This window comes from Chionomys nivalis, chromosome 8 (genome assembly GCF_950005125.1).
Source record: "Chionomys nivalis chromosome 8, mChiNiv1.1, whole genome shotgun sequence".
NCBI classification, from domain to species: Eukaryota; Metazoa; Chordata; class Mammalia; order Rodentia; family Cricetidae; genus Chionomys; species Chionomys nivalis.
Genome location: NC_080093.1, coordinates 63,286,491 through 63,302,831, shown reverse-complemented (window position 1 = coordinate 63,302,831; position 16,341 = coordinate 63,286,491). Strand labels below are relative to the sequence as shown.

Genomic DNA, 16,341 nt, shown 5'->3' with positions numbered 1-16,341 from the left:
TCCATAAACCTTTCCTCCTCTTGCCGCTTCTGCACCCTGTGCTCCATCTCTGCAAAGGAAAAATCTGCAGGCCCGGGGAGACATCTGTAGACGCTTGTGTCTGAAGAAAGAAAGGGGCCAGAAATAATTTGTTTCTTTTTGTTTTTTCAAGTTTGCTAGATAAAGTCCACCTTCATTTATCTTCCTACTGCAAACATCAGGTGGAGAAGTGTTCTGTCTGTGCTGTGATAGAAAAGAAATTAGACAGTGCCTTGCCTGAGTCAATAGATCAGAAGTCATTCTTAGAGAATGGGCAAAGGAAGGTCCTCAGCTCTCTTTGCCATTTGAAACAGGAAAAGATTGAAAAAACACTGATTTAAATTATGTGCTACATAGGTTTCTACTTGAGACTTACGTATTTGTCTTTAATAGTAAGTAGCTACACTCTCAGGGTTTTCTAAACTGCCTTTGATTTGTGCTTTACAGAAATATGAAATGATAAAGACAGAAGAAATCCCCAATTTGGAAAACTCCAATTTTTCCACTAAAGTCATAAAAGACATTGCACAAAATATTTTGTCATTTCTAAAATCTAATTGTACTAAGGAAGGCCATACTTACTGGCTCTTTAAAGGTAAGTTAGTGCTTGAATGAACAGTAGTGATTTGTGTGAGGGCTGTAACTTGAGGTGGGTTGTTTTTCTTTTCAGCTAGTGGCAGTGATATTGTGAAGCTCTATGACCTCACGACTCTGTGTGAAGAAACTGAAGACAAGTACCAGAACCCGTTCACAATGCCAGTGGCCATCCTCTTATACAAGTGAGTGCTTGTAGAACTGACACACCAGCACAGCTTGTGGCACTTGGGAGGCTGAGGGAGAAGCATCACCAGTTCAAGGCCCACCTGGGCTATATAGCAAGACCCTGTCTGAAAACTAAAGTTTAAGATAAGGAGTAGTCTCACTATCCAAGCTTTGGCTTCTAAGTACTTTTTAAAGGTTTACATAGTGAAAAAGAATACATCTTAGCATGGGGCTAGCTTGGGGGTTGGAGCGTATGGGGCAAAGAAATACACACAGGCACATTATACCAAATAATGCTCATCTTTGGTGTGAAAGCTCAGTTGTGGCAGGTGGTCAAGATGCAGCATTGGGTGTGTCTTTGTATCAGTCATTCTGTTATCCTTCAACAGGATGAACCTCCATTTGGTCCTGCAGGAGAAGCTAAGTGGATAGTGAAGCTGACATGCTTTTCTTTCAGGGTTGCTTGTAACATGATGATGAAGAAAAATCAAAATAAAAAACACTATGGGACTATTAGAACATTGCTTCTCAACTGTGTTAAGTTGCTGGACAAAAGCAGACATCCTCAAGTAAGATTGTCATGCCTGATGAGTAAGCCATTATTGGCATTCTGATAGAACAATGTTGGGGTGGAACCTAGTCACATTGTTTCTCTGTACTGTGTACCTCTAACTGCATGGAGCTGAACAGTATGGATGTGCTTAATCTGAATTGAGGCATCTGTCAGTATAAAATGCATACTGAAGTTTAAGAGAGAAAGTTGTGTGTTGGACATTTGGTAGATATGTAATTAAATGTGTTAAATTGTTTATTAGATTTCACATCTTCAATACAACTACTGGAAGATTTAAAATTCCGTGTGTGGCTCCTGTTAACATTCCTTTTGGGCAGCTCTGTTCAGTGGCGAGCACTCGTAATCCTAGTAGAGTATGCATTTTTCCTCTGCTTTCTCACAATTAGGATTTACTACAGAAGCGAGATGTCATCATTTGTTAAAGAGTAAGGGAGGCTCACATCTTGAGTTTCTCCCTTAACAGCCATAGATTATATGGTAACAGTTGTCCAGCAAAGATTGAACAGTCACAGCTTATAAAGAGACACTCTGATTTTCACTTGGGATGAGATGGAATTTGCTAGTGTTCTACTTAAAATGCTTTACACATGAAAGCTTGTCTCCAGTTGAGTAGAACTCAGAGTACACAAATTTCTAAAAGGAAGGAAATAGTCCGTCTGGGTTTCACAGAGCACGCCTAGAATATTGTAGCTTTGAATTGGGAACTATGCTTTGTGTAGTACCCGTGGTGAAACAACTTATCTTTAGACTTCCCCCCTAAGACTTTTAGTGTGGTGAGGCAGCTTCAGTCTTCACATCTATTTCTTTCTTTCTTCCTTTTTTTGTAAGATTATTGCTTCAGCCAACTACATGCTTTCAGAACTTTTCCAGTTGGATGAGCCTAAAAAAGAAGAAAGTTCAGACTCCCCTTTAAATGAGAATTCTGATGAAAGCTACAGTGAAGAGGAAGAAGAGATGCCCGATAGTGATGAAAACGGCACCTACAGCACCAGTTCTGACCCGGCAGATGATAACAAGGCAGTGGCTATAATTAAGTCTGTTGGAGAACTGTCAGTACCAGAAAAATACAAGTCAATTCATCAAATCAGAGTAAGCATGCTTTATTTGTATTTATGTTGCTAGCCTTGCAAAACATGGCATTATAACTTTATAACTTGACTTTAGGAACCACACGAGAGTAAAATTACCTGGGATAACTGAGCCACATTATGTAAGGCCATGGTGAGCAAATGTGCTAGCCAGGCAACTGTATTTCACTATTTATGTAGGGGTTTTCCTTTCCTGTGATCAGTGCATAGCATTGTCCTCTCTTTACCAGGGCATTTCTGTCTAGCATTTGAGTTGCTGGTGAGTACAGCTTGTTGGGTGAGCATAGAATCAGAATTGAGAAGAGAATGGCACTGTGGTCCCCATGTAGAGAAGACTGATGAATTACCCATGTGTTACAGAAGAAAATGCTTGTTCCTGTGGTCTTTGCTGTGGTTGAGGCCAAGTGGACCTTAACAACTCATCCTCTTTAGGTCTGTCTCTTGGCGTGAGTAATACTGACTATCCTACCGTTCATCTGTTGGCAACAGTGGACTTGCCTATATACTACTCCCTATATTTGGGTACAGGTCAGCCCATAAGACCTGGCTGTTCACTGAACTGAAATACACTTGTGTTTATAAGTAGTCTTTTTATTTAAGCTTGGAGTTTAGCGTTGAGATGGGAACTGTATATCCAAGTAAACTTTTGAAAACATAGCTTTCTTTTACCCTAAATTATTACCTGATTTTTCTGACTTGCTTTCTTCACTCCCCCCTTTTCTTTTCTATAAAGAAAAGCATCAGAGTCACCCAAGATCCTATTTCGTCGCTTCTACTTAGAACATGTGTTTTCTGGTTTTGGTTTTTTTTTTTTTTTCATGGCTGCCTTTTTCTAGGCTTATGTCTTGGCCAAAATAATGTTATCTCCTTTGGGAGACCTTCCCTGACCGCTCCAGCCAAATGATGCTGTTTTATCGCTCTCATAACCTGTCTATATCTGATATCCTTGTGCTGTGTTTCCTCTCTTCACAAGAGTGTAAGCTTCCATCTAAGACATATAATGTGTGCTTACAAATGAGTCATTACCTGTCTGTCTAAATCTCAGTTCACATTCAGCTTGAGCCCCATATCTCTCTAGTTAAGTCAGTGGTTAACTGCACTTTTATGTGTGTTGGGGAAACGGCACTATTACAGAATCGTGGACTGCTGGGACAGTTGGATGATTTAAGGGTGGCATGAGGTAATAACATCCTCTGATTTTACAGAAAATGTTCTATACCAACGTCTGAGGCACACAAAGTGTTCAGTCATCTTCATGGGAGCATGCCTTAGCTTTTCCTGGCCTGTGATGAATGACCTGGTAGTGTGTGGGCTCCTGGGTTCCCAATTCTCCATTTACCCACTCTGCCCTCTGACAAAACCCTCAGTCTTCTGAGTGGGGTTTCCTGTGAAAGCTGGTGATTGAAGCCTCCCAGGAGTTAGCCAGATGAAATGCCCTTGCGTTTAATGTCACTTAGTGTGGTTGGAAGCTGTTTCTTGGTTCTGTTCTTTAATTAAGCGGATCAATTAAAGAAAGGACTTGGCTGATGGGTGGTACTTGTTAGCCTACTACCAGATGATGGTATTACTGGCAGTGCTGCTCTCTGTGCTGATGGGAGTAAGCTGACCTACTGCTTTGGTGTGTGTTTATCTAAAGCATTACTACTCTTGAACTTTCTTATCAAATAGAAGTCTTTTTAGAATTTTAAGTGTTGGTCCTCACAGACACTGAAAGGTCTTTTGTTGAGCATGATTTGAAACAGTACCAATAACATTCACATTAGATACCTATGTCACCAACCTGAATACAAAGCATGTTTCTAAGTTCCTGCTCTGCAGAGTTTGAATAATTTTGGGGAAATAAGAGTCAGCTGGTTTGCTGTAATAGTAACATGCTGGTAACTTGTCAATGTTTGTCTCTGAAGCCCAGTTGTGCATTTCCTGTTTGCCACGACACGGAAGAACGCTGTCGACTCGTCCTCAGCTATGTGCTGGAGGTAAGTCTAGGTTTGCTCCTCATTGATCAGCAGTCTGCTTATTTGCAAGTAGCACATGTTTGTTGATGTTTAAATGTTCTGAATGATGCCCTGCTCTGGTTTTATTTCTTTCACCTAAGTGAAAATTTTGTCAGTTTTCTCCCATCAGGTTGCATGTAGTTCTAAGTCTCTGAGATAGAAATTCTGCTGCGTATTTAGGTTTTCTTTTACTATTGGTAAATGGAATATATATATATGAAATGGTTTTCTTCTTAAGAGGGGAATAAAAGTGTGTGTTTGTATGTTTTTATTTTTTAAAGGGTTTAAAATCTGTAGATAGCAGCATCAAAAAAGAAAGTGACCTTCCAGCAGCTGATCCCAGCACTCCCATCCCCTTAAAATATGAAGATGAATCCACAAGGGGTGGTCCAGAGGGGCTGGAGAAGCAGATGGCCTTATTCCTGGACAAAAGTGAGTTGACTGCTTTGCAGATAGTATCTTCAGCAGAGTAACTGCTGTCCTGTGACTAAGAAGGCTCCTGTCAAGGCACTTACTGGAATGACTTGAGAAGGAAGCCAGGGAAATGGAAAGTCAGGGTAGCCTTTTCTTGAAAGATAATTTTGAGATTCTGTGGACTTTTCTAGTTTTCTAAGGAACCCACCTCTCTCTGTTAGCCTTGGGAAGCCTGCCCAACAGGTTTTTAGGGAGTTGCTGCCTTGGTAAATATGTGGGGTAGTTCAAGGGCAACGAATTAAAAACCGGACCATTTGCTTAAAACTTTGGCTCCGGAGGACACCTTGTTTACTCAGTTGAGCTGCCTCTTCTTTCTCAAACTGCAAACATTGACAGCTGCTTCTTTAGAGGCTCTAGAAGATGTAAGTTACTAATATGGTGGCACATGCCAGGAGAGGCAGAAGCAGGCAGAACTCTGATTTTGATGCTAGTCTGGTCTACAAAGCAAGTTCCAGGACAGCCAGGGCTATTACACCAAGAAACCCTTCTCAGAAGAAAAAAGATAATGTGCTTAGAGCTGGATACATGGTGAGCACCTACAAGAGATGGCTGCTATTGTGCCATTGTTGATGGCTAGAAATAGCAATCTTGTTTCTTAATATAAGTTGTATTTCCCTTTCTACTTACACTGTTAAATAGTTCCAGATTGGGTTTTTTGTTTAGTTTCTTGAGTTGTATGGGTGTTTACGGGTATGTGTGTCAGTGCATCACATGCATGTAGTGCCCACAGAGGCCAGAAGAGGGCACTGGATTCTCCATAACTGGAGTTACAGATGGTGTGAGCCACCCTTGTGGGTGTGGGGAATAGAGCCCAGGTCTTTTGGAAGAGTAGCCAGTGGTCCTAACTGCTGAACCATCATACCTCCACCCCCCTAGTTCTAGGTTTTGGTATTTTTTTTAATAATTTGAAAGTCTGTTTACTTGAAGTAAAAAAAAAAATGTAGAAATGACAAGGGTAGAGGGGACAGATTTCTTTCTCTAGTACTTATGGTGGTGCTTCTTGTATGCCAGGCTCATTCTGCATTCAAGGAGAACTGCACTGGGACTTTACTGTTGCTGTCTAAAATAGCTCTTCTTGTCCCTCTCTCCTATTGAGAAACCCTGCTCCAATGCAGGTTTGATGGCCTCATTGTAGTCTGTCACTTGGGAAGCTGAGGCAAGATTGCTGCAAGTTCAGGGCCAGCTTAGGCTACAGAGTGAGACTCCCAAGAAAAGGGAATAAGAAAGGAAGAAAAGTAAAAGTAAGTCTTGCTCACACTAACATTGTCCAGTCTGCTGTCCTTGTCACCAGTGTGTCTTATGAGTGTGTCCTAAACCCAGGTTTATTCCTCTTCTCCTATGTTAAACAGCTGTGAACATACACAGTGTGAGCAAGACCTTTATTGTTCTCTGATCTCCTCACAGTGCCTTGTGTGCAAAGAATGCTATGGCAGGGCTGGAGAGATGGCTCAGAGGTTAAGAGCACTGACTGCTCATCCAGAGGTCAATTCCCAGCAACCACATGGTGGCTCACAGCCATCTGTAGTGAGATCTGGTGCCCTCTTCTGGCCAGCAAGCACACAGACAGACAGAGCACTGTATACATAATAAATAAATAAATAAATAAATAAATAAATAAATAAATAAATAAATAAGTCTTTAAAAAAAAAAAAAAGAATGCTATGGCCACAGAGGAAAAAGATACAGGCACAGCCCAGGCCATCATAGTACATAGCAACAAATATCTTGAAAAAGTATGTGTGGCATTAATAAAAAAATGATCTCAAAAAACAAAAAAGTTAAGCTATGGGCTGGGGGTGTTCTTTGTTCCACCATATTTTTATCTTACCAGCATAGTTAGACTTGAGTATTCTGGTGCACTGTGTGTTAACAATGTAGTCCTTTAACTTTATGTCACTATTTCTGTGTCTGGTAATATGGTTGGTCTAAAAATGATCATGTATAGAATGTATAAATGATCATGTATATAAAATATAAGTGTTTGAGTAAAATGATCGTGTATAGAAGGTAATAGGACTGGCTGGACTGCTGTGGGTTTTAGTTTGTGTTGTGGTTTTGTTAGTGTTGGGGTTACCATTCTCTATCCCAAGCTGGCCTCAAACTTAGGCTCCTGAGTGCTAGAGTTAGATAGGAGTCATTATATCTAGCAGCTTCAGTGTTCTTGATAGAGGAAATGTAAAGTGCAGTGGGGAGTTGGGGAGAGCAAGCATCTTTGCAGGCAACAGGTAGGAAGTGGCTTTGGCTGATGGGTGTTGACTGGGAAGAATACTCTAAAACAGTGTGTGAGCTCAGAGGCATAGAGAAACTGGTCTGATGTCTGAGGTTAAGACTGTTTTACAATGTATGCTGTTTGGTAGTTTGATGCAGAAATTGGCAACAGCTGGCAGGAGTCACTTGGGAATTGAAAGTGGCAGTGACCGACAGCACGGAAGCCGAAGACCTTAGAAGAAGCACACGAGTGCTGTGGCACTGCTGCTTTCTCTACTGCCATAAGTAGGAAAGCCTAGTGTCACCAGTCTCAGCCTGCCAGTAGCGCCTGAGTTGGAGGGTTTCAACTGGCAGGTTATTTTGTCTTTCATTGAAACAGATTCAGACAGAATGTGATGTTTCTCCCTATTGCAGTGGGCTCCCTTCAAAGGGGCAATTGTTCCAGGCAGTCTGGAATGACCCCTGGTTCTTGGCAACATAAAATGAAACTTCAGCTGATTCTCAAGTCGTCGAAGGCCTACTATATTTTGTCCGATGCTGCCATGAGTCTTCAGAAGTACGGAAGAGCATTGCGATACATTAAGCTAGCTCTGCAGAGCCATGGTAAGATACCCTGAGTATGTCCAGAAGGCCTTGGAGGGAGGGAGACATCTGATTGATAGTGAACCTTCATTTCTCTGCTTAAAAATTTAATTTTAAAGCAACACTTTCTAGCATGTCATTTTTTTTTTTTTTTTTTTTTTTTGCACGGTGTTGTAACATCTCCTTGGTGTAAAGTGTTCAAAGCCCTGTGTCACCTGATGTGGACAGTGACAGTCAGGCACAGAGCTTTAGCTGATAATAGTCTCTTCGTGTCTGCCATGAGTATCAATTCTAATGTCCTTGTGGCTCTCCTTCTCACCATTGTTCAAATAGATACTTACTGCTGCCTCTGCACCAACATGCTTTCTGAAGTACTGCTGTTTCTTTCTCAATATCTGACACTCTGCGGTGACATCCAACTCATGCTGGCCCAGAACGCAAATAACAGAGCAGCACACCTTGAGGAGTTTAATTACCAAACAAAAGAAGACCAGGAGATCCTCCATAGTCTTCACAGAGAGTCCAGCTGCCAGGGTATGCAGACACCTCCCTTGGTCACAGTGGAATTATCTGCTCCCTCATGCCTTTTTAAGTATGCTCCAAAAGTGCTTTTTGGTTAACTATTTTATGTTATTTTCAAATTTTAAAATTGAGCATGACTGGGTCTGGTGATAATACGTCTTTAATCTGTTTAATCCCAGCATGGGGAGATAGGCAGGCAGATCTTTATGAGTTTGAGGTCAGCCTGGTTTACATAGTGAATTCCAGGCCAGCCAGGAATACATAGTGAGACTGTGTCTCCAAAAAAACAAAAATAAATTGAGTATGGTCCTGTGTGTTTGTATTAAATAATTTTCAAATATTTTACAATTATTAATTAAAGCTAACTAAGGTTTGAGTATGGTTGTGTTTCCTTCATGCACTCTTGGTAAGGTTTTCATGGATATACATCTAGGGTACTTGTCAGAAAGAAGAAGTGGTAGGTGGAAGTGGGTTAAGTACACTCTAGATGAGCCCAGTAGCTAAGAGAAAGTTACCTCATAGCCATATGCTTATATCATCTGTTCTAAAGGGAGATAGTGATTTAACCACAGGAACAACTCAGCTCACAGCATCCATGTGAACACACTGCACTGTGGTGTAAGTGTCAGTCTTGGGTCTGTATTACAGCTAGCACAGAATACTAGACGACAGAGATGTATCATGCGAAAATCTGAATGGTAAGAAATATTTGGTATTTATAGACAGAAAAATATGTTTTTAATCAAACATGAGTATTCTGGGAAAATACCATTTTATTAATAGACATTTTTACTATGACATTTAAGGTTTTTGCTATATTGATGGAATGTATACTATATTGCACTTCTTTCTTTTTGACTTAAAATGTCAGATACCATAGGTATTAAGGAGGAAGGGCTCATAACATGGCCTGTTTTTTTCTTTTTCTTTTAAGGATTTGCATGGGCAACAGATCTCTCTACAGACTTAGAAAGTCAACTTACAGTTAGTTGTAAATGTTATGAGGCTGCTAATGAAATCTTGCAATTTAGTGACTTAAAAAGTCAGAATCCTGAACACTATGTACAAGTGTTGAAGAGAATGGGCAACATTAGAAATGAAATCGGTGTGTTTTACATGAATCAGGCTGCTGCACTGCAGGGTGAGCGAGTAGGTAAGTGTCTATGTCCTCTTTGGTCCCTGTCGTACTGTTTGTGGGTGGAGCAAAGAACTGGCACCTGAGGGGGTGTGACTGCAAGGTTCTCTTCTGAGAATCTTAAGAAATAAAATTAGAGAAAACATTTTTTCCCCTTTGGGGTTCATTCTTCCCAGTATCTTCATTCTAACTTCTATACTTGAGACTGGTCAATTCAGAAACAGTTTGAACAGCCAGTTATGTGCCAAGTTCTGTATTGGATGTGCATCTGGCCCCTCTTCCACTTGGACATCTGCGATAATGCAGATAGCTGGGAAATGTGGTAAAGGTTACTTGCAGTGCAGTGGAAGTGGAAACTGTCCCAGTTGTAGAGGATTTGAAGACTTTGGGAAAGATGATACAGTTGGGTCGGTAGTCCCTTAGAAGAACCTCTGGTGCAAGTATGAGGAAGGGAAGGCTCTGGAGACTGTGCGGGGCACAGGAGCCTGGGGCAAAAAGTCCACAGTAGCAGCAGGAGGCCACATGTGAATTAAGGAAGTAGTTGGTAGAGGTTCAGGCTGCACTGAATTGGTTTGTGACAGCAGTGAATGTAGAAAGATCTAATGGAGGTAGTTGATTATAAATGCTGAGAGCTATAAATGGCTTGGTGCTACCCAGATTGAGAAGCATCCCCATAGGGTGTTAATTGTAGCCACTAGAGGGGCTGTTTGTGGAAAGGCTAGGTGCTGTGAGAAAAGGGTTAGGAAGGGCCAGGCTGTAACTGAGGGCCACAGATAAACTGAACACATCTCTTTGCCTGCTCAGTTGTGAACTACACTTGGCCTGGGGGTTATAAATAGTGCTCCGGGGGCCTGGAGAGAAGGCTCAGCGGTTAAGAGTACTGGTTGCTCTTCTGGAGGATGTGGGTTCAATTCCCAGCACCCTTACATGGCAACTTATAACTGTCTGTAACTTTAGTCCCAGGGTATCTGATACCTTCACATCAATGCACATAAAAAAAAAAAAAAAAAAAAAAAAAAAAAGTTGAATATAAACAGTGCTTTAAAGAGGCCATTGTTAAGGGCTGGAGAGATGGCTCAGCCGTTAAAGGCTAGGCTCACAACCAAAAATATAAAGAGGCCATTGTTTGTGGGAGGCTGTCTTGGGTTTCTATTAACACCAACACCATTATCAAAAAGCAAGTTGGTAGGAAAGGGTTTATTTGACTTACACTTCAACATTGCTGTAAATCACTGAAGGAAGTCAGAACAGGAACTCAAACAAGGCTAGAACTTGGAGGCAGGAGCTGATACAGAGGCCATGGAGTAGAGTTGCTTACTGACTTGTTCCTCATGACTTGCTCAGACTGCTTTCTTATAGAACCCAGGACCAGCAGCCCAGGGATGGCTTCACCCACCTTGATCACTAAATGAGAAAATGCTTTACTGCTGCCTCTCATGGAGGCATTCCCTAAAACAAGAAGACCCCTTTCTTTCTGTTGACTCTAGCTTGTGTCAAGTTGACACACAAAACCAGCCAGGACAGAGACCTGAGTGCTTAAGGAACATCTGGAATCTGTCAGTGGGAGAGCATGAGTAGGGTATAGTCAGACTCTAGGAGAATTAGATAAAGCATAGACTATAGCCTCTTAAAACTCCATAGAACTATGGTTGTGTTTAACACTTTCTAATAATGTGATTTGCTCGGTTGTCTTGGTTGGTTTTAATCTCAGCCAGTATTGAGAGTGACTGTGAATAAATGAGTAGTCTGCTGGGGCTGCTAAGTACCTGAGGTGGTGACTGAAGACGCAAGGTCAAGGTTCTTCTCTTGGCTTTCAGACAGCCACTTTCCGACTGTGTTCTCACTAGGCCCTTTCTCTGTTAGAGCTTTGCTGTCTTTTTCCCTTTTTACAGGGATCAGTCATATTGGATCAGTACCTCACTCTTTAATGACTTCACTTAGCCTTAATAACTTTTCAAAGACCTGGTTCTTAGTATAGTCACATTGTAAGCTAGTGGGAGCCAGTGCTTCACCCGAATGACTCATGTGACAGGCATCAGAGAGAGTGCTGCAGTTGACCCCATTGGTCACACTGATGTCTGCTTATGCAATTGTTTTCTTTCTTTCTTTGTGAAGTGAGCAAATCTGTGTCTGCTGCAGAGCAACAATTGTGGAAAAAAAGCTTTTCTTGTTTTGAAAAGGGGATTCACAACTTTGAGTCGATTGACGATGCTACAAATGCTGCCCTTCTGCTGTGCAACACAGGAAGACTCATGCGGGTCTGTGCACAGGCGCACTGTGGTGCAGAGGATGAGTTCAAACGAGAGTTCTCTCCAGAAGAGGGCTTGTATTACAGCAAGGTAAGGCCTTTACGTTGGGCCTCACCTACTCACTGTCATCCTTCTAAACTTGACTGTTTCTTCACTGAGTAAAACTAAATGAGAGTACAACATTGTGATGGCAAAGGAGTGGGCAGCTCATAGGAGCAGTAAGGTGTTAGTACCGAGGATGGCATATGGGATTACTAGGAAAGATGCTTCAGTAAGTAGTGTTGATGCAACTGGAGTAAATGTTGAGTGTACTGAAGATTGGCATGGAGAGAGTGAAACTGGGAAGGTACCAGAAGATGCAGGTGAGGACTGTGTGTCCTGTCCAGTATGGGAGATAGAGATGTGCATCAGAGAGTAGAAGTGGAAGCAAGTCTCACAGTAATGATCAGACACATATCACAGGTGAGTACATCCTTTAAGGTGTGAAGAAAAGTTAAACTTGAGTATGAAAATGGGCAAGTAACCTTTTAAAGTAAATGACTTTTAAAAATATTTTAAATGTTTTTTAAAATCTAAAAATTTTAGTTGATATTACGTTTAAAAATTGAACCTGTTGCTGGGCGGCAGTGGCACATGCCTTTAATCCCAGCACTTGGGGCAGAGACAGGCAGATCTCTGTGAGTTTGAGGCCAGCCTGGGATTCAAGAGCTAGTTCCAGGACCGGCTCCAAAGCTACAGAGAAACCCTGTCTCAAACAAACAAACGAATTGAACCTGGCACTGAAGAGATGGCTCAGCAATTGAAAATGCTTGATATTCTTACCAAAGGACCGGCGTTCAAGTCCCATGTTGGGCAGTTGTGAGCTGCCCCGCTCCAACTTCAGAGGATCCAGTGCTCTCTCCTGGCCTTCCGTGTATCCATATACGTGCAGCAGACATAAAAACAAGTAAAAAATCAGTCTAAGGAATAGCTCTGAGCCACTTGCTGCACTCATGTAACCCCAACACCTAGTTTACTGAGGCAGGAGGATTGTAGGCTACATAGCAGGGAGAGGGGTTGAGTTTATTTACCACATTTTCCTACAATGCTAGAAAGAGTACAAGAAAGGAGCCTGTGTGGCTCTGGAGGTAAGGGCACTTGACACCAAGCCTGACAACCTGAGTTCAGACCTCAAAACTCACGTGGTCAAAGGAGAGAACCATCTTCCAAGGTTATCTTTGAGTTTAAAACATGCATGTGTCCACACATTATAAAAAAAGCATGAGCACTTAAATTATTAGCTGTTTAGAAACTTTAAACACTCTTGAAAAATGTTCCTGGCATAGTACATTTTAAAATGGAAGTGACTTTAAAAATAAAAATTTGTGTGTCTGTAACATTTAACAAACACCTGAAGTGTAGCAAGTATCTCTGGGTGAAGAGAAGAGGTTCAGTGTGACTGTTGTAAGAATGCTGTGTCCAGGTGTTTGAAGATGAGGGTGAGCAAATTGATTTTTACAGTAAAATGTTTTTTGTAGTTGACTAGTTACACAAGCTTTCCTTCGGAGTGAAAAAAAAAATAAAGTACATCCTCCTGCAGCAGCCTGTGTCAGAAGTTAGTACCAAGGACAGGCCCTATAATGGAGTTCTGTTTCAGAGACAGCACTTAGCTAAAATACTTGGATTGCTTCTCTTCTCCCTTCTTGATGATACCATCCTTTTGTTAATTCTCCTAGATTAAATTGATGTCCAAGTGGTCTGAAGCATGTTTCATTTCACTATGTTCTTTGCACATTTTTACCAGAGTCCTAATTTCTCCCTTCCCTCTTCACAGGCTGTCGATTACTATTTGAAAGCTCTGAGGTCACTGGGTACGAGAGACATGCATCCAGTTGTTTGGGATTCTGTGAACTGGGAATTGTCCACTACATACTTTACCATGGCAACTTTACAGCAAGATTATGCTCCGTTGTCCAGAAAAGCTCAGGAACAGGTGATAAGATTTCCTGGATTTTTAAATTTGTGTCAGTATTACTTACTCCTTTATTTAATATTGTATATCAGTCATCTTTTCTTTAGTAGGCAATATTTATTATTTATTAGTTTTTCAAGACAGAGTTTCTCAGTGTAACAACTCTGGCTGTCTTAGAACTTGCTTTGTAGACCAGACTGGCCTGGAACTCACAGAGATCATCCTGCCTCTGCCACCTCCTCTCAAGTGCTAGGATTAAAGGCATGTGCCATCACCCCTGACAGCAAGCAATATTTAATATGAAAGTTCTTACATGATTATAAACTTACACTTTCTCCTGTCCCCATTGAAATACCTAAACAGATTGAGAAAGAAGTGAGCGAAGCTATGATGAAGTCCCTGAAACACTGCGATGTTGACTCTGCGACTGCTCGGCAGCCCCTCTGTCAGTACCGAGCTGCGACCATCCATCACAGGCTGGCTTCCATGTACCACAGCTGTTTGAGAAACCAGGTGTGCTCATCCCAGATTACATTCCATGCTGTGTCTAAAAGAATCCCCCTTCCCTTTTCATGCTTTGTGTATAGAAATATTTTAAAACCCACCTTTTCGTATCAGCTAATGTAGCTACTTTTAAAAAACATAGAGGGGGGCTGGAGAGATGGCTCAGAGGTTAAGAGCACTGGTTGCTCTTCTAGAGGTCCTGAGTTCAATTCCCAGCAACCACATGGTGGCTCACAACCATCTGTACTGAGATCTGGCTCCCTCCTCTGGCGTGCGGGCATACATCAAGGCAGAATGTTGTATACATAATAAATAAATAAATCTTTAAAAAAAAAAAAAACATAGAGGGTCAGTGTTTTTCCCTTTGCATTTGAACCCTGTACTTTACTATAATTGATTGGGTCTTAGTGTGGAAATCATTTCCTGAGTATGTTACTTAGTATTTATTTAAATGTAGTTAGACTATGTATAATAATAGTTCTGTTCTCAAGGCTGGAGGGAGAGAGTCAGCAATTAAGAGTGTTTGCTACCCTTTCAGAGAACTTAAGTTTGATTCTTAAAACCCACATCAGACAACTTATAACCACTTATAACTCCAGATCCAGGAAAATCCAATGCCTCTGGCCTCTGCAGGCACCTGTACTCGTGTGCACATACTCCTCTTCCACTTATACTCAAAAGTAAACATTTAAAAATAAACCTTAAGGGCTGGAGAGATGGCTCAGTGGCTAAGAGCTTTGCTTGTTCTTCCAAAGGTCCTGAGTTCAATTCCTAGCAACCATATGGTGGCTCACAACCATCTGTACTGAGATTTGGTGCCCTCTTTTGGCCTGCAGGGATACATGCAGGTAGAATGCCATATACATAATAAAAATAAATTAAAAAATAAGTAAAAAAATAAAAATCTTAAAATATAGTTCTCCCATCTTTGTGAAATGGAGTGTGCATATAAAAGCATCTGGAAAATATTAGTGGAGCATAGATGCAGTTTAAAGAACAAGAAGGAGTCCCCGCTGTGCCTGGGGATCAGGGAATGGGAGAGTGCTCTGAGCCTTGTTTTTGTTTTTGCTGTTTTATGAACCTGAGGGAAGGAGTTGTACTGCCTTTTCTCTCCCATGGATCACTGCCTGTCACTGAATGTCTTGTCTCTGAAACTCATCCACACTGACATGTGGAGCCCCTTACTAAAAAATGAGTTCATTTTTTACCGAGTTTTTCGAGACAGGAATGCACTGTGCCGTTCAGACTGGCCTAGAGCTCACTATGTAGCTGGCTTACTGAGAACTTATTTTTCTCCTCTTAGTCTTCTACCTCATTTCATTACCTTCCTAGCAGATGTAAATTGTTATTCTAATTTAATTAGCTTAAAATTTATAAAACTGTAAGAAATAAAAGATGAGAACAATTAGTGATATAGGCAGAAGGCTTGGAATTTTTATTTTACTTTTTGGTATGTTTTTGTTTGTAGGTTGGTGATGAGCACCTTAGGAAACAACATCGAGTGCTGGCAGATCTCCATTACGGCAAAGCTGCAAAGCTCTTTCAACTTCTCAAAGATGCTCCCTGTGAACTGCTTAGAGTGCAGCTAGAAAGGGTGGCGTTTGCAGAATTTCAGATGACCAGTAAGTCTGACTTCTCAGATATGTATATGGTGGCTGTTTTCTGGATTGTCTTAGAGGGAGGCGAAGCTGTGTGTGGCTCTTGGATATAAGCAAGACCATTTTCCTGTTAATTTGCCTGGTGTTAGACCCTTTGTAGCCACTGAGAGAAGTTGCTACACTTTCTGAAATGCATTTTAAAATGTAGAGAAGCGAATAGAGACTTTAAGATTGAAACAGTATGAAAATATTGGCTGGAGAAGTAGCAGCATGTGAACGAACCATAGTTCTTACTTGCTCCCTGTAGACATTGAACTGACACTTGGCAGCTTTGATTGTGGCTGGAATGGATGCTGCTGTGTAGAAAATGGTGAAAGGTGAGGCCTTCATTGTATCATCTTCACAGCAGAGATTAAGTGAACGTTGTGACTTCTTAATGCTCCCAGGGTTCCCCCCTCGAGTTCTTGTCTAGGGCTCCCCTTGCCCATAGTGGTAGCTTTTGAGAAATACCTCTTATATGATAAGAAAACTATTGTTTGAAGTACAGCAACTCATCTTATTTCATCTTGATTTTTTTTTAATGTTATAAATTTAAGCTTTTAAGTTTTTGATTTTGGAGCATTCCAGATATCTGATTTTGGAATTAAAGAAACTCAGTCTATAAAAACTATACATATACTCT

The 16,341-nt window shown here is 41.2% G+C and overlaps 1 protein-coding gene across 2 annotated transcripts in view; it reads left to right on the top strand.

Annotated features, from left to right (window-relative positions):
- Edrf1 (erythroid differentiation regulatory factor 1) overlaps positions 1–16,341 on the top strand; it is a 37,085-nt gene that overhangs the window by 11,562 nt on the left and 9,182 nt on the right. For both annotated transcript variants that reach the window (XM_057778071.1, XM_057778070.1), the window contains 13 exons: positions 466–613; positions 689–797; positions 1,238–1,349; positions 2,183–2,443; positions 4,347–4,418; positions 4,718–4,868; positions 7,533–7,721; positions 8,034–8,234; positions 9,157–9,375; positions 11,473–11,696; positions 13,420–13,578; positions 13,921–14,070; positions 15,530–15,683. In XM_057778071.1, the coding sequence (XP_057634054.1) occupies positions 466–613; positions 689–797; positions 1,238–1,349; positions 2,183–2,443; positions 4,347–4,418; positions 4,718–4,868; positions 7,533–7,721; positions 8,034–8,234; positions 9,157–9,375; positions 11,473–11,696; positions 13,420–13,578; positions 13,921–14,070; positions 15,530–15,683 (2,149 nt within the window). The remainder of the gene's footprint in view (positions 1–465; positions 614–688; positions 798–1,237; positions 1,350–2,182; positions 2,444–4,346; positions 4,419–4,717; positions 4,869–7,532; positions 7,722–8,033; positions 8,235–9,156; positions 9,376–11,472; positions 11,697–13,419; positions 13,579–13,920; positions 14,071–15,529; positions 15,684–16,341) is intronic.